This window comes from Mesoplodon bidens (genome assembly GCF_964165515.1).
Source record: "Mesoplodon bidens genome assembly, chromosome: 7".
In the NCBI taxonomy this organism is placed as follows: Eukaryota; Metazoa; Chordata; class Mammalia; order Artiodactyla; family Ziphiidae; genus Mesoplodon; species Mesoplodon bidens.
Genome location: NC_138164.1, coordinates 80,636,733 through 80,655,061, shown reverse-complemented (window position 1 = coordinate 80,655,061; position 18,329 = coordinate 80,636,733). Strand labels below are relative to the sequence as shown.

The following is an 18,329-nucleotide window of genomic DNA, read 5'->3' as shown; positions in this document are numbered from 1 at the left end:
TTACTATGTTGGTTCTCAAAGCATGGGGCATGGCCCCATGGGGAGGTGGGGCTCATCACCAGGGTCTGTGAGATCAACACTATTTTTATTACACTACTAAGATTTTATTTACTTTTTTCACTGTGTTGACATTTGTAAAGATGATGTAAGAGCAGTGTCGGGTAGAACTACTAATTTTAGCACAAATCAAAGCACTGGCACTAAACAATAAATTTTGGCATTGTATTCGTCACAGCCACACACTCCCAGTAAGAAAAAACAAAGCCACTTGTTTGTTGTCCTCGATGAAGCAGTAAAAATCATTAAATCTCAAGCCTTGAGTACACATCTACTTAATACTGTGTGACAAAATGGGAAGGACACATCTGTAAAGTACGTAACAAAGGACAATGGCCTTGATGCACAAATGTTTGACTTGTGAACTGAACAAAAACCATTTCCTTCAAAGGAACACCCTTTTTATTTGAAAGAACTTTTGTTAGACTACGACTATTCAGACTTAAGGTATTTAGTCATTTTCCTAATGAGCTTGTTCTGAATTTCTCAAATGACATGGGCCTTCAAAGAGCTGACAGTAATTGCTGCCAATGATAAAATTCAAGTGAAAGTTAAAATTCTAAAAAAAAAAAGTTATCTGTTCTGTGAGCTTTATAGTTTCCCAATCTAAAGATTTTCTTCTATTAAGATCAAGTGATATTAACAAATGTAATCTTTTTGATATTTTATAAAGAAATGTCAAATTTTACAAGTGTGTATAAGTCAATACAATTAACAAGTCATGCATGGGTAAAAGAGCCATTCAAAGTTCAAAACAAACCAATGAATTTCAGTGGAATAGCACTCAAAAAAAAAAAAAAAGGTTTACAGGTTTGAACCTTGACTAACTTCTGGGAATTGGCTTTGGGAATGTTCTCTATGTTACTAACCGATAAGGTTGTTTTGTATGACTAGGGCACTGAATCCTGCTACAGAAGTCTGCCTAGATTGTGTAAACAATATGTTTTATGGTGAATATCTTGACTGGCTGAGCAGGCACAAAGTGTCTGTGTGACCAATTCCAAATAAAAGCCCTTGTCTCTGAGCCTAGTTATGCAGTTTATTGCTGGAGGAAGAAGTTATGTGATCACAAGAAAAAACTTTGGAAGCCTGAATCTGGATTTCTCCAGATTCCACTGTAATAAACCACAGGTGTAATTACCACTGCTTCTGAATCTTAAATCCTTCTAGTTAATATGCAACCATGTAGGTGGTCCTGAGGTCCCAAAGTATGAAAAACTCAGTAATGTTTCCATAATCCACACTGCAGCTACATTTTAAGAAACTGTATTTGCCAAGTTGTGATGTAGTGTCAAAGAAGAATAGCTACAAATTGTTGGAAAGGCTATTAAAATTTACTTGTTTTCCAACTGCATATCTGTGTAAGGCCAGATTTTCTTTCCCACATACTTCAATCAGAACAATTTATCAACACAAGTGAAATGCAAAAGTAGATATGAGAGTTAAGCTGTCTTCTATTAAGCCAGAAATAAGAGATTTACACAGTGTAAAATAAAACAATGCCACTCTTTATAGTATGTTTTTTAAATGTGGAAAAATATTCTTCATTGAAATACTTATGTACAAATGTAATGGGTTTCCTGGACCAAAAAAAATTGAGAACCAATGCTCTAGAAGAACAGACGGGCAGTAAATTGTTATCAATACCTAACACAATAGCTATAACTTGACTGTAACACTGGTCCCAATAACACTGAGTGTTCCAACACAAATTTGTAATAGATACGCCAAGATGTTTTTCTCTCAGCTCTTAGGGGGATCAAGAGTAGCTTGGGACAGTAAAAGACCTCAGATTAGCTGCCACCAACCCCACCAGTTTATCTCAATGTGCTGTATATACATTACCATTTTATTATCCATATGTACTATGGTATGTGAAAGGTTGGAAAGCACTGGCCTAGTAGAACAATCTTGTAGCTACTTACCTTGCTTCAAACATCCAAGCCATTCTTCACATAACTATCATTTGAAATGTACTGAACAAGTGACATGAGCTATGGGTTATACTGAAAATCTTTGGAATGATGTTACCATTTTTTTTAAAGGACCCTCTAAAAACATTAGTACATTTTTTGATGTCAGTAATAATTTCGAATTTCTTGTTCATTTCTTTTCTAATTAAAGTTCAAAATTAATATGAGAATTACAAGAAGCACAGTTTATCTCTTTCCATGGCATTAGTCAAATTATATTTTCAAAGTGATTTTCAGATAGTGAAGTGAAATGGTAATTTATCAATGAAAATGTTAAACCATAACTAAACTAAAAAATAACAAGTTTTTCCCCCTAAAGTATTAGTGAGAAAGAAACATTTACTAAGTATAAAAGAAAAAGTTTATCATAGCAAGTATCTATTCAAAATAAGCCTTCATTCATTCAGTAAATATTTGAGGGTTCACTGAACAAATCAGGGAAAAAGTGGGAGGAGCAAATGGTTTTGATACTGCATATGTTAAAGTAATCATCTTTGAGATGTTTCTTCATCAGTTAATTTTGAATATACCTATCTTATACAGTTATCCTGAGAGGATGAAATGAAATATATTTGCTATGTCTGAAACGTTACTGCATTTCATTCCTTTCATTTTTTTTAAAGTTGTGTTTAATCAGTAGTGTGGCAATTATATTTACTAATGATTTTCTAGATAAAAGAAGTGTTATATTTTAGCCACATATGGGTTAAACAGCTGTTTGTAAATTAGTTTAGGAACCCTTTTGTTTCAATTGGGAAATGCACTGCAAATATCTTAAAAATCAATCTCAGAATAACACTGGTTTGTAAACTGTGTACTGGCTGTATAATAAAATACTAGGTAGGTAACAATATCTAAGTATAATACTCAATTTACTAACTAGAAACATCTTATTCATAAGATACTGTATCTCAAAGATGATGATAAAGAAAATACTAATTAGTTTAACGGTTAAAACAATTGATAAAGTGCTACTCATCAGAATACAGCAGCTAAAGACTGGCAATTTAGAAAAATAACAAAAGTTGTGTAACTTTCAAACAACACAGGTTAAAAAAGCAAAACGCAAATAACTGAAGCCCACAGTGGAGCAAAAATCAGTTAAATTTTAGTAATAATTTCTTTTAAAAAAATAAGCACACACAAAAACATGCAAGAGTTCTAGCAGGAACATAAGGTCTAAGAATTAGATACTAATCTTATCACGATATTTCATCTAGTTTTGATCTTTACGTTGATCTTTACGTGGATCTAAAGAAACTTTTTTTTTTAAGTTCAGAGAAAAGCAAATTACTAAAGAATCCATGAATAAGAAAAATTAAATGGGGCAGACTTATTCACAGAGCAAAGGTTAGCAAGTGTTTAACCTAGTGTGTTAGCGATAAAGCTAAATTCTGCCTGTGAGTAATTAGTGGCTTTCAGGAAAATGAGAAAGGGCAGAAAAAAGGAGAGGAAGAGAAAAGTAAATGAGAAAAAATAATGTGGAAGACAGTAAATAAGCTTCTTTTATTCCTTCAGAACACGGTGTTCTGAACTGCGTAGCAATGCCCCATCATTATGATCCATTATACTTTTACAGCGTTTCTGGTATCAATCCAATGATACCTACTTTCAGTATAGGATGGATAGACACAGAAACCACCACCCCTCGCCCCAGACAAAAAAGTAAAGGCTATGAGGTATGACCAAAGGACCAAGAGAGTTCAGGAGAGACATCTGAAGACAGCAGAGAGAGGTATGTGTTGAGGAAGCTGGTCGAGAAGAAGACTTCTATGAAGAAATAATATACAATCCAGGCTTTAGAGAAAAGAGTATAATTTTCACCATGGCTGGTATGGTAGGCAAAACAGACACTCAAAGATGCCTATGTCCTAATCCCAGAATCCCTGAATACCAGTTATACGGTAAAAAGCATTTTGGAAGATGTAATTAAAGCTATGGACCTTACAGATAGGGAAATTATATCTGATTATTTGACTGGGCTCAATCTAACTAAAATACATGAACCCTTACAAGCTAACAATTTTCTCTGGCTGTAATTAGAAAGAAGGAGTGGGAGAAGTCAGAGAAACTTGACTTCCTTTTTTGTTCATGACCCACCATTCCTGTAGGGGACCATAAGAAAAGCACGAGAATGCAGACAGATTCTAGGAGCAAAGACTGGTGCTAACTGAAGGTCGGCAAGACAATGGAACCTCAGTTCTACAAGCACAAGGAACTGAATTTGGCCAAGAATCTGAATGAGCTAGCAACAGGTTCTTCCCTAGACTCTCCAGTAAGGAACACAATCCAGTCAACACTGTGATTTCAGGAGCTTAAATAGAGTACCCTGCTAGTCCTACAGAAACTCTCAGATAATACATTTTGGTTATTTAAGACTAAGTTTGTAGTAATTTGTTAAGGCAGCAAGAAAACTAATACAGATGGCAAGTTTCAGGAACAACTATATTTCAAAGCAGCCAAAGCAAAGGATGTGTGGGTAAGGAAGAATGGAAGAGTGGCTAGGGATGAAGTTGGTAAAGCAGGTAGAGTCTAAGTTATAAAAAATCTAAGACTTCATTATTTAAGCCATGGAGAAGTGCTGAAACTTTTCTTTACAGTGGGAGAGATGATGAGTAACAGCAAATGGCAGCAATGTTGTTAACTGGGGATGAGAGGGAGACCAAGGGCAGGGAAATTGGTTAAAAGTGTATTACAATTATCTATGCAATAGATGATGAGAGCCTGAACCAAACCAATGAGAATGAAGAGACTGAGAAAACCTGTAAGTTTGGGGGATATTTCAGAAGCAAAACACAAGTCTTGGTTCCTGAGTGATGCTGGAAATGACAGAGCAGTCCTAGATGACTCAAAGTAACATAGTCTTGATGATCAGGTGGATGATGATGTCTAATAATCAAGGAACAAAAGAAAGGCATTATATTTTGAGGAGGTTAAAAACAGGAAGGGGGAAGTATACTCTCCTCCTCTAATTTTACAATAAATGGAAGACACAATTAAGAGTTTTTAAGCAGTGATTAAACACACAAAAGAAACCTCCATTTTGTTAGGCTCTATTACCTCTGCTGTTGCTTTCTGGATAGGCAAATGTAGGCTTGTTTGGGGAATGTCGCAGATCACAATTAAGGAAAGGCTTATCAGGTGGATATATTACATATGGAGATGAGGAATCGTGAACCATACTTCCATTAGACTTTGATGGTTCTGCTAAGATGTTCTGAAAAATAAAAATACAGAAATTACCTTTCAAAATTTTAAACCACAAATAGTATGTGTATATATACATATGTTCCACTGATGGAGGCAAAAACTAAAGTCCATTGACCAAACACAACAGAATTCAATCATTACTTGAAAATAATAAAACTTTTAAAGCATTTCATATGTCTAAATGTAGCCATATGCCAAATACTATAAAAAGGAAATAATGTTCACACAAGTTGAATACAAATGCTGCAGAGGTACTTAAATATGGTACTCACAATGAATATTGTGAGTATAGTTTAATTAATTAGTTTATTATAAAATAAATTAATTAGTTTAATTTATTAATATAGTTTATTTTAAAAATATGTACTGTAAGATATATATTCAGAAAAGTAAATATTATCTTTTTACAGTATCAGAAACCGCTAGAAAATGACTAAATTAATCTTTCCCCAATCAACTACACAATTCCTGAGTATCTATCAAACGTCCAAAACTCTGGGGTATATAGAAAGAAAATAAGGCATATTCCTTGTCTCAAAAATTTTACATTTAGTTAGGGGGAAAAAAGGGAGAAGCCATTAGAAAACATTAAAGCTTATCAAACACATAAATATAAAACTTTATTTCCACACATACACCATTCTGCATTTGTCATACTGTTCAACTTGGGATTACATTCCACATGATAATTTTCAGTGCAGGGGATGCTAACTGTTTTGCTTTTTGTAGGTGACTTCCTTTTGGTAGAAAGACCTAGAGTGGGAAAAGGTCAGGTGGAAGATATGACTGCTAGCTGCTCAAAACGCTCAGACATCCATTTTTCTTATTCAAATAGCCACAGTAAACTAGGTTCTCAACTCTTACCTTTGGGGAACTATAACTATAAAGCACCAGAATAACCTGTGTCCAGAAAAGTAAAAAGGAACAATGAATATTTACAATACAGTAAACCGCCTCCTGGAATAAAAGGCCATCAAAAACCATATTGTATCTAAATCTTACCAAAATTGAAGGCCATATTTCCATGTTAAAAACCATGCAATTTTCCAGTTGATTTAAGAAAGCAAATACAAAACATACACTATGGCTGTGAAAACTAAAAGAGAGGGCAAAGAGCTTGGAAATGGTAGGAGGTAAGTCTCAAAAGCAGTACTTAAATCCATGCTACTCTACTGTGAAACGTGTGTTCACATGCAACAAGGACTAATAGTTGGCATTTTTTCAACTTTTGGGCAAACTGACATCAAGTTTTGGAGGTGGCTAGAAAATAGGGTGTTTTTCAATTCTTAAAATATATAATACTGCCAAAGCTCTTGAAAAACACCATGCATAATCAATCACATAGCTTAACTTTAAATACTGTTCTTCACAGAGTACCTCATGTCTCCATACAACCTACTAGAATCCTATCATTTAACAACTACCATTCAAAGAACAATGGTTAGGGAGCATTTAACATATCTATGAACATAAGCCATGAGCAAATTCACCTATGATTTTTGAAATGAATTGTATTAGTATTACCAAACATTGCACAGATATTAACAGAAGGATTATGCATAAATAATTTACCAAAACCCAAAAGAAAACAAAAACAAAACACCCAATCAAGAAATAAGAACAAACCATCTTTGCTAAATTCATTGCCTGCTAGCTCTTGTAAAATGAACAGTTCAATATTTGTCTTTCAACAAAATTTGTTACATATACATCATCAAAGTACTGCTTGGGTCAGTTGACAAATTAAGAAAAGTCTTAATATAAAAATGCAAGTTACAATGAGACTTTTTTTTTGAATAGTAATTCTAAATATATTCCATTTTCTAAGTCAGTCACCTCATTTTGAATGTCAGGGTTTAAGCAATGAAAGTCATTGTTAACTATGAATGTTTTGGATCAATGTCCTCATTTGCTGCCAGAAGTCTGAAGCAAAGAATAGGAAGAATACATAAATTAACCCAAAGCAAAAGGAAGGAAAAAAAATGGCTTTATAAAAATTATTTACAAGAACTATTTTGAAATAAAATTAAACCAAGAAATAAGAAACTGATAACTCAATTACGTACACAGAGTGTCTATTAAAAATTGTAGAAGATAAAATGTGGTAACTACATACAATATTATTCAGCCTTAAAAAGGAGGGAAATCCTATCACGTGCTACATAATGGATGAACTTTGAGGATATTATGCTTAGTGAAATAAGCCTGCCACAAAAAGACAAATATTTTATGATTCCACTTACATGAGGTAAAGTAGTTAAATTCATAGAAACAAAGTAGAAATATGGTGGTTACCAGGGGCTGGGGAGAGGTTGCAAAGGGGAGTTGTTTAATAGATACAGTTTCTGTTTTGCAAGATAAAAAAGTTCTGGAGATCTGTTTCACAGCAATGTGAATATGTTTAATACTACTGAACTGTACATTTAAAAATGGTTAAGATGATAAAGTACTAGGTAAACAACTAAAGATAATAAGAAAATAGTGAGTTGTCACACCAACCTGACCTCCAGTAGAATCAGGGCAATCACATTCTATGTGATTAACTGAAAAATTAACTAGCTTTCAAAAGAGAACCCACAAACCTACTTGCATCTGTTCTCACACACATAACACAGGGAATGAGCTTTGTATAACCCCTTACCTGCTCAAAGTCTTGGTTGTCCTTTCTAAAGGACATGGTATCCCTCCAGATGCCATCTATTTCTCCCTCCCTACTAGACCTTGCACACTGCCATTTGGAAGGAAAGGAAGGGAGGGAAGGAAAGAAAGGGAGAGAAAGAGGGAGGGAGGAAGGGAGAAAGGAGAGAAAGGAAGGAGGAAAGGAAGGGAAGGAAGAGACAGCAGGGAACAGAGAAAGCGGAGGGAGGGGAGGAAGGAAGGAAAGACAGACTTCTGAACTTTAGGACTCCTCTCCAGCTCCTGTCTCATTTCTCAGCTTTGATAACAAAGTCCCTCAAAATACTTGTTTGAAACTGCTGCTACTTCTTAATCACCTTCCCTTTTAATCCCCTCCAGACTTCAATCCTCACCAATTCAGAGAAACAGCTCTTTAAGTTCACCAGTGACTTTTTACAGTGCTGAACTCAGTGACCTCCCAGAAGCATGTGATACAGCAGATCACTTCATCCCAATACTTCCTTCAGTGGATGGAACACCACAATCGGATTTTCCTTCTAACACCCAGGCGTCTCCCTCAGAATCTCCTGGGCTCTCTCTTCTTCCTCTTTCTAAATGCTGGAGGTTCCCTAAAGCTTAGTCCTTCCTCCTCTTGTCTTCATCTACATGGATACCTTTGACGATCTCATCATCTCTCAGGGCTTTCAAAAAGCCTCGATCTGCTGATAACTTTCAAGTTTAAATATGTTATATATAGCTCTCCCTCTTGAAACTCTATATTCAAATCAACCTTCTAACTCGCTGTCTCCACTTGGATGTCAATATGAGGACCCCAAACTTAACATGTCTATAACCAAATTCTTGAGTCTATTTCCCAAACCAACTCCTCAAAGCATACCACAATAACTGGCACCACCACCTACCCAGCTGCTCAGGCCGAAACCCTTGCACGAGTCATTTCTCATACACATCTCACATCCAATCTTTCAGTATATCTGGCTGGGTCTCTCTGCCTTTACCATATATACAGAAAGTCTTCAACTTCTCATCAATTCCACTACTAATTCCCTGCTTGACACCACTGTGATCTTTTTGTCTGGACTACCATAATAGCCTCCTAACCACTTTTGTCGAGGTCCCCCTAGTCTGTTCTCCAAATAGTAGGCATTATGATTCTTTAAGAAAATAATTCAATGCCCCTAATCAGAACCTTCCAATGGCTTTCCATCCCAGAATAAAATCCAAAATTCTTACCAAGACCCCACATTAACTGACCCCAGGCTAACCCTGACCTCATCCCTTACCAGTCTCTCTCTACACCACCTATCCCATCCCACCCCACCCCCATATTTTCCAGCCATACTGACCAACTTTTGGATTTCTAAAATGCACAGTACACTGTTTTCATCTGCTACATTTACTCTGCCTGGAAAGCTCCCTTCCTCCCACTACTCAGTTATCTACTCAAAAGTTTGTCAATGAGGTTTTCCCTGACTAAGTTATCTAAAGTAGCACCTTTTGTCACTCTATCTCCTTACCCTTTTAAGAAACACTATTTCTACCTGATATATTTATCATCTCTATGCCCTGTAGAAAAATCAAAAATACATTTAGTTTTTGTCCCTGAAAGAGATTTAAAAACTCTCAAAATTTTTAAGTGATAGGAGTGTCTTTGTTATGGTAATAGTGGGGGCTGTGGATAGCTTTAGGATGAGGGCAGATAGCCAGAAAAACCTACCAGGCAATTAGAGGGTTAGAAATTTCAGTCCCACCCCCTGCCCTCAAGAGAAGGAAGAGGGGGTAGAGATTGAGTTCACTCACCAATGGCTAATGATTTAGTCAATCCTACCCACATAATGAAACCTCCCTAAAAAACTCTTTGTTCAATGAGGTCCCAGGAGTGTCCAGATTGGTCATGGAAGTCCCTTTACATCTTACCCTGTGTGTTTCTTCCATTTGGTGGTTCTGGAGTTGTATTCTTTATAAGAAAAAGTTTAAAAAAGGTTTTAATTGTAAGTGTAGTGTTTTCCTGAGTTCTGTGAGTCACTGTAGCAAATTACTGAACGTGACAGGGGGAAGAGTCAGAACTCCTTAATCTACAGTTGGCTGTGCAGAAGTACAGGTTCCTTGGGGACATCTGGGACTTGCAGGTGGCAACTGAAATGGGGGCAGTCTTGTGGGACCTAGTGTCTTAACCTGTGGTGTTTGCACTATCTCCAGGTAGTGTCAGAACTGAATTGTAGGACACCCAGTTGGGATAGAAAAATTGCATGTTGGAAAAATATAGTCATCCCATTAAGGGTTTAAGTTCCAAAAAGACACTCAATAAATATGTTTAATAAACCTGTTGAACGAATTAATTATATAAATATTTTACAAAACAGGAAAACTGCATAATGCTTATAAAACTGAAAAGCTTTTGTCTTCTAAGTTACTATAATCTCTTAGAAGACAAAAGCTTTTGGTTTCTTTTGTACCAAATAATAGCACAAATGTCATAGGGAGGCTGTGTAGAAAGAGTTAACATAGCAGACTCGAGGTCTGCCTGCAAGGTTAGTTCTTGGCTGGTATTTCGGAACTTGAATTTTGGGAAGGTTCCAAATATTGTCACCATTAGAGTCAGGGGTCCCCAAGACCAGCCCTGGGTTCAATGATTTGCTTGAAGAACTGACAAAACTCAATACAGAGTTATACTTACAGCTATGATTTCTTACAACAAAAGGATACAAAAGCAAAATCAGAAAAGGGAGAAGCTACAAGAGATCAGGCACAAGCTTTGAAAATTCCTCTCCAGGTAGAGTCATACAGGATGTGCTTAATTCCTCGAGCAACTAATAGAGACAGCTGTGTCAAGTGGCGCCTACTAAGGAAGCTCTTTAGACTCAGTGGCCAAGGTTTTTATTTGAGGCTGGTTATATTCCTGACTCCCAGAAGGAAAACAGGTGTTCAACATTGTGTGCATAAACAGTTTAAGCACAATAAGCCACTCTTTCCTGATTTAGGTTAAAGTTCTAGATCTGTGTAAGAAACTTTACCACTCAAGTTCACAGATGCCAATGAAGAGCTAACCTTGCAAACAGCCCTTTCTAAAAATAACGAGTCATCTGGAATTATGGAAGATTTCAAGAGAATTATTTTCTGTCTTCAATGCCATATGCATCCAATCATGGTACCTGAGAACTATGGAAGGGCAAAGGATCCTTTAAGCATACTGTTTATGCTAGCTTCTCTCATATTAATACTAAAAACAACCCATAAACCTCAAACTCACCTTGCACTTTACAACCTACACTTTCATTATCTGGGTTGATCTTCACAACATTCCTGACAAGTAAGCAAGTAAGAAAATATCTCCACTTTACAGTTCAGGAAAATATACTTGGATTTATTTTCAGAACAATGAACATGGTATCTTAGATTTGTTAGCACACTGTTTTCTCTAAGCACACTCATATTCTCCTTTAATTATCACAAGAACCCTATGAAGCAAGCACAGCCAATATTACTGTCCCCATTTTGTAGGTGAAAAAAGAGGCTAAGAAAACATAAACCATTTGCTTCAGGTTTCACAGCTACTAAGGAGCCCAAGTCCAGCTCCTAATCCAGTCCTCTTTCCAAATATTTTTCCGACTAAAATGATGATTCTAGGAAAAACTTTCAGGATTAAAGGCAAACTGTTTAACCTGACCACTTTCTTTCCTGGTAGCTTTAGCTGTTAGGTCAAACATCCTACTTAGGAACACTTATAACTCAAATATTCATTATTTATTTATTTATTTATATTTTAAAAAGATGACTGATTGATTGAGACATGCTAGCTCTTTGTTGTGGTGCCTGGGCTTCTCTCTACCTGTGGCGTGCGGGTTTTCTCTTTTTCTCTCTCTAGTTTGGCGCACGGGTTCCAGGGTGTGTGGACTCCGCAGTTTGCGGCACGCAGGCTCTCTCCTTGAGGCACGTGAGCTCAGTAGTTGTGGCGCGTGGCTTCAGCTGCCCCACAGCATGTGGGATCTTAGTTCCCTGACCAGGGATCAAACCCGTGTCCCCTGCATTGGAAGGCAGATTCTTTACCACTGGACTACCAGGGAAGTCCCCTCAAATATTTATTTAACATCTCTGTGTATGACACTGTGTTAAGTGTGAAGGATGATAAAAAATGTTCTATTACTTGCCTTCTTTTCAAATGTAATGTGCAACACAGCTGGAAGAAATAAAAATCACGTACATAAAAATTTAAATACCATTTAGCAGACCATATACAAATACATAGAAAAGATAAAGCAGTATGACCAAGGCGGGGTTATTCCAGGAATCTAAAATTGTGTGAACATTAGAACATCTTTTGATGCAATCCATCCCATTAAAGTGAAAATCCATATGAGCAACAAATGCAAGAGTAGTCGATAAAATTTAATATCTAGCCATTATTAAATAACTTTTTTCTTATGGTAATTAGAAAATTTACCAAAAAAATGGCAACATATTTAATGGTGCAAAATTCAAAACATCCCTTTTAAATTCAGGAACAAGGCAAAGATTATCTACAAGACAACTTCTAGTCAATGTTGTGCTGTTATTTCCTAGCCTGCATATTAAGATAATGAAAAGAAATAACAGATGTTAAAACTGTAAAGGAAGAATCCAAACTTCACTGATTATGACTGTCTCAACAGAAAATACCAAGAACCCTCAATTATTAGAACTGGAGTTTAGGAAAGTTGCTGAGTAAAATTAATATGCAATAATCAATAATAATTCTATATACTAGTTAGAAAATGCAACTTATGAAAACATATAAAAAATAAAGTAACTAGAAATAAATTTAATAAATATACAAGACCTGAAACCATAAAACTTTACTGAAAAATGTTCAAATAAATGTTACTCCAAAAAACTGGAATAACATGTTCAGATAGACAGCTCAATATCCTAAAGACATCAGTTATTCCCAAAATGAACTAGAAATTCAATTCAATTTCAATCAAAATTCCAATACCAGACTTTAGAATTTCTACTGAAGAACAGCATAGGACCAAGAATAGCTACCATTTCTTCTGAGGAACAAGGAAGATAGTTGGCCTCTCAGACAAAAAAAAAAAAAGGAAATCATTAAGACAATGAGTATAGAAAAATACAACAGTGGAACAAAGAGCCCAGTAACACGTCCATACACATATGGAAATTAATATACTGACAGCTGGAATTGTAAACCACTGGGGAAAGGATGAGTTTAAACAAGTAATGCTGAAATGCATATCATAAATAAAACATCCCTACCTCATAAGCACACAAATTAATTTCAAGCAAATAAAAGACAATAGGCCCCAACTTTAAAATCTGTAGAGAAAAATATAGAAGAATATCATTAAGGCCTTGGCTATAATGAAGAATTTAGCCAAAAAGCAATAATCATTAAAGAAAGAATAAATTTTACATTAAAATAAAGAACTCTTGCTAATCAAAACATATCATAAAAAGACAAGCCAAAGAGCATTAGAAGACTCCTAATAGTTGATTAACATCCAGAATACATAAAGAATGACTATAAATCAGTAAAAAAAAACAACAACAAAAAAACAATTGAAAACAGGCAAAAGGTACTAAGAGGCATTTCACAGAACCAGAACAAAACCCACAAAAGACTAGTAAAATTATGAAAAAAAAAGTGTAACTTCATCAGTGATCAGAGAACACAAATAAGAATAAGAACAGGACACCACTTCACACTCATCTCTCAGCAAAAAAAAAAAAAAAAAAAATTGACACAACACCACCGGTTAAAGAGGATATAGATTAAAGGAGACTGTTGATGGGAATGTAAACTGGTACAATCACTTTGGGAAACAATTCAGCATTACCAAATAAAGCCAAAGATGCACACACTCTATGACCCAGCATTTCACTGAACTATTTCCTCTCTCTCCTAAAAAAAAAAAAAAAAAAAGTCAGTCCTAAGTTTCTAAACATACACTACAACCCATTACTGAGTTGTAACCGACAGCCCAAACCTGCATTTCAAAAATCGCTGCTCCTCAAACCTTTTGGTCTCAGGACGCCCTTACACTCTTAAAAATTACTGAAGACCCCAAAAAGCTTCTGCTTATGTGGGTTATAGCAATTGATATTTATCACATGAAAAATTAAAACAGAGAAAATTTAAAGATATTTACTAATTTAAAAATATTAAACCCATGATGTTATCATAAATATAATTTTTGAATGAAAAATAACTATATCATCCAAAAAATTTAGTGAAAAGAGCGGCACTGTTTTACATTTTTTGAAAATCTCTTTAACTCTTGGCTTAAAGAAGCCTGCTGGATTTTATTTGCTTCTGCATTCTCTCTGTTTTGGTTGATGTACATGAAGAATCTGGTCTCCCACAAAGTGGCTGGATAAGGAAGGACACTGTAGACCCCCAAAGGTCTTCAGACCACTCTCTGAGAACTGCCACGCTAGAGAAAAATTTGCACATGTGAAACATATAGAGATGATCACAACAGGACTGTTTACAATAGCTGGCAAACAAATGAACAAACCCTAAAAACCCCAAAGCCCATCAACATACTATACTATACAGAAATATAAAAGAGGCTCTGCTATTTACTAGTTGTGTAACCTTGACTTAACCTCTTTGTCCCTCATTTTGCTAATTCAAAAATGGAAATACTAATGCCAACCTCATAAGATTATTATGAGGATTAAATGAGTTAATATATAAAAAGTATTTAAAATGCCTGCCGGATAGTACTGTACTATTAATATATATTATTATAATCTCAAAATGTGTGTGTGTGTGTGTGTAAGAGAGTAAAAGAGAAGCAGAAAGATGCACTAAGGGGCATGAAGGTATTCATTTTATTATTCTCAAAAATAAATCCTTTATATATTTAATGTTATGAAATCTAAGATACACTCATAAATCACTTTTAAGAGAAATACAGAGCAGGTTTGTCAATGGGCCTGGCAAAAAAGCCAGGGAGACCAATTAGGAGATTAGCTTATCAATTAAGTCCAAAGTGACCTAAGAGTGTTGATCATGGTTACCGGGGGAAAATTTAAAACAAAAAGAGGAAAGATATTCTCTTTCAACACTAGGCTGCCTGTACTTTCATTATCATTATGCCTGATCATACTTATTTTCCTGAGGCTCTCCACTAGTGGGTTAATACACAGCAATCTTTCAATAAATGTTAGCTGCTAGTTGTTACTCTTATTGCTGTTGTTGCAGAGAAAGAATGCTTACAAGAACAATTCAAAAGTATCACCTACTTCCATGTTGTTCACATTTGAGATTTACATTGCACCTGCTTCCCAAAGACTGTTATTTGTGAATCTACCTGATAAAAATCCCTGCCTCCTAAAAGCATTTCCATTTACTATACCTATGCTGGGTTTATCAATGTTAAATACAATAGAAATAGTTAATGTTCACAACCCTGAAATCTCATTATGAGTATCCTTCTGAGTTCATGTTGTAGTTTTAAAAGGTCTTCTTTCGTTGCCTTATTTTATGATCAGCTATCTGTTAAGCTGGAGTGCTTTTTAAATTCTGTTGGAAATGCCAGCCTTATTTCTGACAGGACAGTTAAAGTATCTAAGCAGGGCCATTTCTCATACACTGATAAGTTAAATTTAGTCATTTTTGTTTTGAGACATAGTGACTTCCAAATTAGACATTTTGATTTAGCAGATAAAGTTAAGAAAGTTATATTTTGATTTGTAAAGGGTCCTAGGTATTCTTAGTGTGCTCTGAGTATTTCGAATCCACTTAAAGCTGAGCTTAGCATATAAAAATATATATATGCTTTCCTATTAAACACTCTATAGGATTTCTGTCCAAGGTATCTTAAAGACTAAGGGTTGACCACACCCCAGTAACCACTCTCAGCTAGGTAGCCTTGGCAGAGTTCAGCTCAAATCAACATTTATGGGAGTTTTCCTTGCTCAGTCTCCAAGTGCTGTTTTGAGAGTGGTGAAAAGCCCTCCTTTCCCAATTATGTTTAATCATTTTTTCTCCCGATTAAATTTAATTAATCACAACTCCTATATTATCTCATCCATCTACTTAATGACATTTCTTAACAGTCTAATAGATCGTTTTTATCTTCCCTTTCACTGATCTAATTCCTGGATAACTCCAATTGTTTCCTTCCTTCCTCAATCTTCCCTGACCTCTCTACAAATTTGCTACCCCCACTGTGCTGAAACCCTGAAGATCACTTCTGGCCTCATTAACACAAATTTTAACAACAGTCACCAAAACCTGAAACTGAGGAAAGTGTGTTTTCACCAAGGTGGCACTACTTTTACTGTCCCCCTAACCTCTTCCCCGTTAACTTCTCTGACCTTACCCTGATATTCTCCTCTCACTATCTCTCTTTTTTCATATTTTAACCTATTTTTACAATTCATCTAACCGAACTCTACCTCCACACTACCTCTGCTCAATTCAAATTTTTTACAAGTTTTCTGAAAACACCTCGTCTTGGCACATATTCCAAAATGCCTGCGGTGAGTTTTTCTCCTTCCTTTTCTGTTCCTGGGACAAGCATTTCCGATTCCTTCACCACCCAGCTAGCTCCACCTTCTCTACCCAAGCACTGCTGATCACTCTCGCCTAGGTTATTCTAGCAGGGTGGCATTTATCAAACTGTACTGTGTAATAATCTAATTACGTGTAGTTTCTCTTCAGTGCTTTGCTCCTTCAGAGCAGGGGTTCTCCCCTATTCATCCGTGTGATCCTAGAGCCTAAAAGTACGCCAGACACATTGCTAGATGAAGAGCTAATGGCTCCAACTTGAGCTGCTTCACATTCACATTTACTGCCCATCTATTCCCAATGCGGCAGGTCCCGCTCCAATTCCACAAAATACCAGTGACTGAATAGGCTGGTGGCTCTTGTAGAGGCCAATACAATATTTAAGATTGGCTCCCCTTGTCGCCTTTCTAAAAGGACATTCACTACACATTGAGGTCACCGTAATATAGAGGGAGGTGGGAAGCACGCGCGCTCGAGGTAGGATGAGCACAGGTCGAAGTTACTGGGAGGATAGGAGAGGGAGGCACTGCAGGCAAAGGAATCAGCAGAAGTACTCGAGACTGCGTACAATTCAACAGCTGCCCATTAAGCCGATTAGAGCGCCCACCTGGTCTCGGAGAGTTTCCAAGAGGGGCCGTTACACCCACGAGACCCAGGAGCCCTGTTCTCGCAGGCCAAGGTGTAGTAGTCATCCCTGCGAGTCCAGGCAACGTTCGGCAACCTGGGCGGCTAGGCCGAAAGATGAAAGAGGCGGCCGGGGGGGAGGGGAGTAACGGGCCCAGCCTGTCTCAATGGAAGGGTGCAACCTTGACATAGGAGCAGTGGGAGCAGAGGTAGCAAGGGGCGATCTAGGCGCCCCCCGCCGCTCCCCAAGATGGAGTGAGACTCTGGGCCGAGAGCGCTCTGAAGAGTGAGAAAAAGCAAAGGGGCGCCAGGACTGACCCGGGGCCTATTCGAACGTCAACCGCTTCCTACCGATAACTGAGAAGCCGAAGTCTCAGACGACGCTGCCGCCATCTTCCTGCCGACCTCTGCAGCCTCGGGAGGGTCCGGGTTCGCGTGCTGTTCTTCAAGATTCCGAGAGCCGCCCGCCAGGGGCGACCCTAAGCCGAACCCCTGATGGAAGGGGGTGGTGTGTTCGTCCCGGGTCTGGAAACCCCTACCACACACCCCCACAGGGCCGCCCACACTTGGAGTGCACACCAAAAGCGCAACACGTCCTAATGGACGTCCTGGCTAGCCAATCAAAAAAACCAGACGACTTCCGGTGGTAGCAAAATCCGCCTCTTCCCTCATCACAAGGTAGAGGGCCGCGGGGACTGGGCTGGCTGGCTACCGGGCGACTCCTGAAGGGGTTCTGCACAGGGGCGGGCATTCTCGAAGGGGAAGCATGGGCGAGGGGTTGTGTTGTCTCCATTGGCGGTTGAATGGGATGACTGTAATAAAATAAAAGAGAATGCGAAGCTCAAAATACTCCATGACTTCCCTTGCGTAAATCGCCGGAGACAGCGTGTGTTTGACTCGGGGACGCCTCTCCACGTGAGGTACTTATTTTTCAGCCAATAACAAATAGAAGGAGAGGGAGCTTAAAGATTTGGCCCAATAGAAGTCAAGGGAAAAAAAACAGTAGGGGCAGAGAGTAAACCTCCGCAAACAACTGCCCAATTGGATTCGGAAGCTCCCACTCAAACCTGGGACTGGTTGCTAGGAAAAGCCGCGATCGGGACGTTTGGGCGGGGTGAGTTTAAAGCGGCTTTCGCGCTCTGAGAGCGTCGGGCCTTTATTGGCCAGCGACTTCCTCGCTTTGTGGGAGCTCCCAGCGTAGCGGGGGTTAGGAGTTGGGCGGAGCGACCGATGACGCAGTAGCCGCCCCAGCCAATCAGGGGTGGGGAAGGGAGGCCGAGGAGGAAGCGGATCCGTCGCCGCGCAACTAA

At 37.7% G+C, this 18,329-nt stretch overlaps 1 protein-coding gene across 1 annotated transcript in view; it reads right to left on the bottom strand.

The window, feature by feature from the left end:
• Positions 1–17,831, bottom strand: part of CEP57 (centrosomal protein 57) — a 47,086-nt gene extending 29,255 nt beyond the window's left edge. The window contains exons 1-2 of the mRNA XM_081239741.1: positions 17,371–17,831; positions 5,091–5,247 (exon numbers count right to left, since the gene is read on the bottom strand). Of these exons, the coding sequence (XP_081095867.1) occupies positions 5,091–5,247; positions 17,371–17,412 (199 nt within the window). The 5' untranslated portion in view covers positions 17,413–17,831. The remainder of the gene's footprint in view (positions 1–5,090; positions 5,248–17,370) is intronic.
• Between the last annotated feature and the right edge of the window lie 498 nt (positions 17,832–18,329).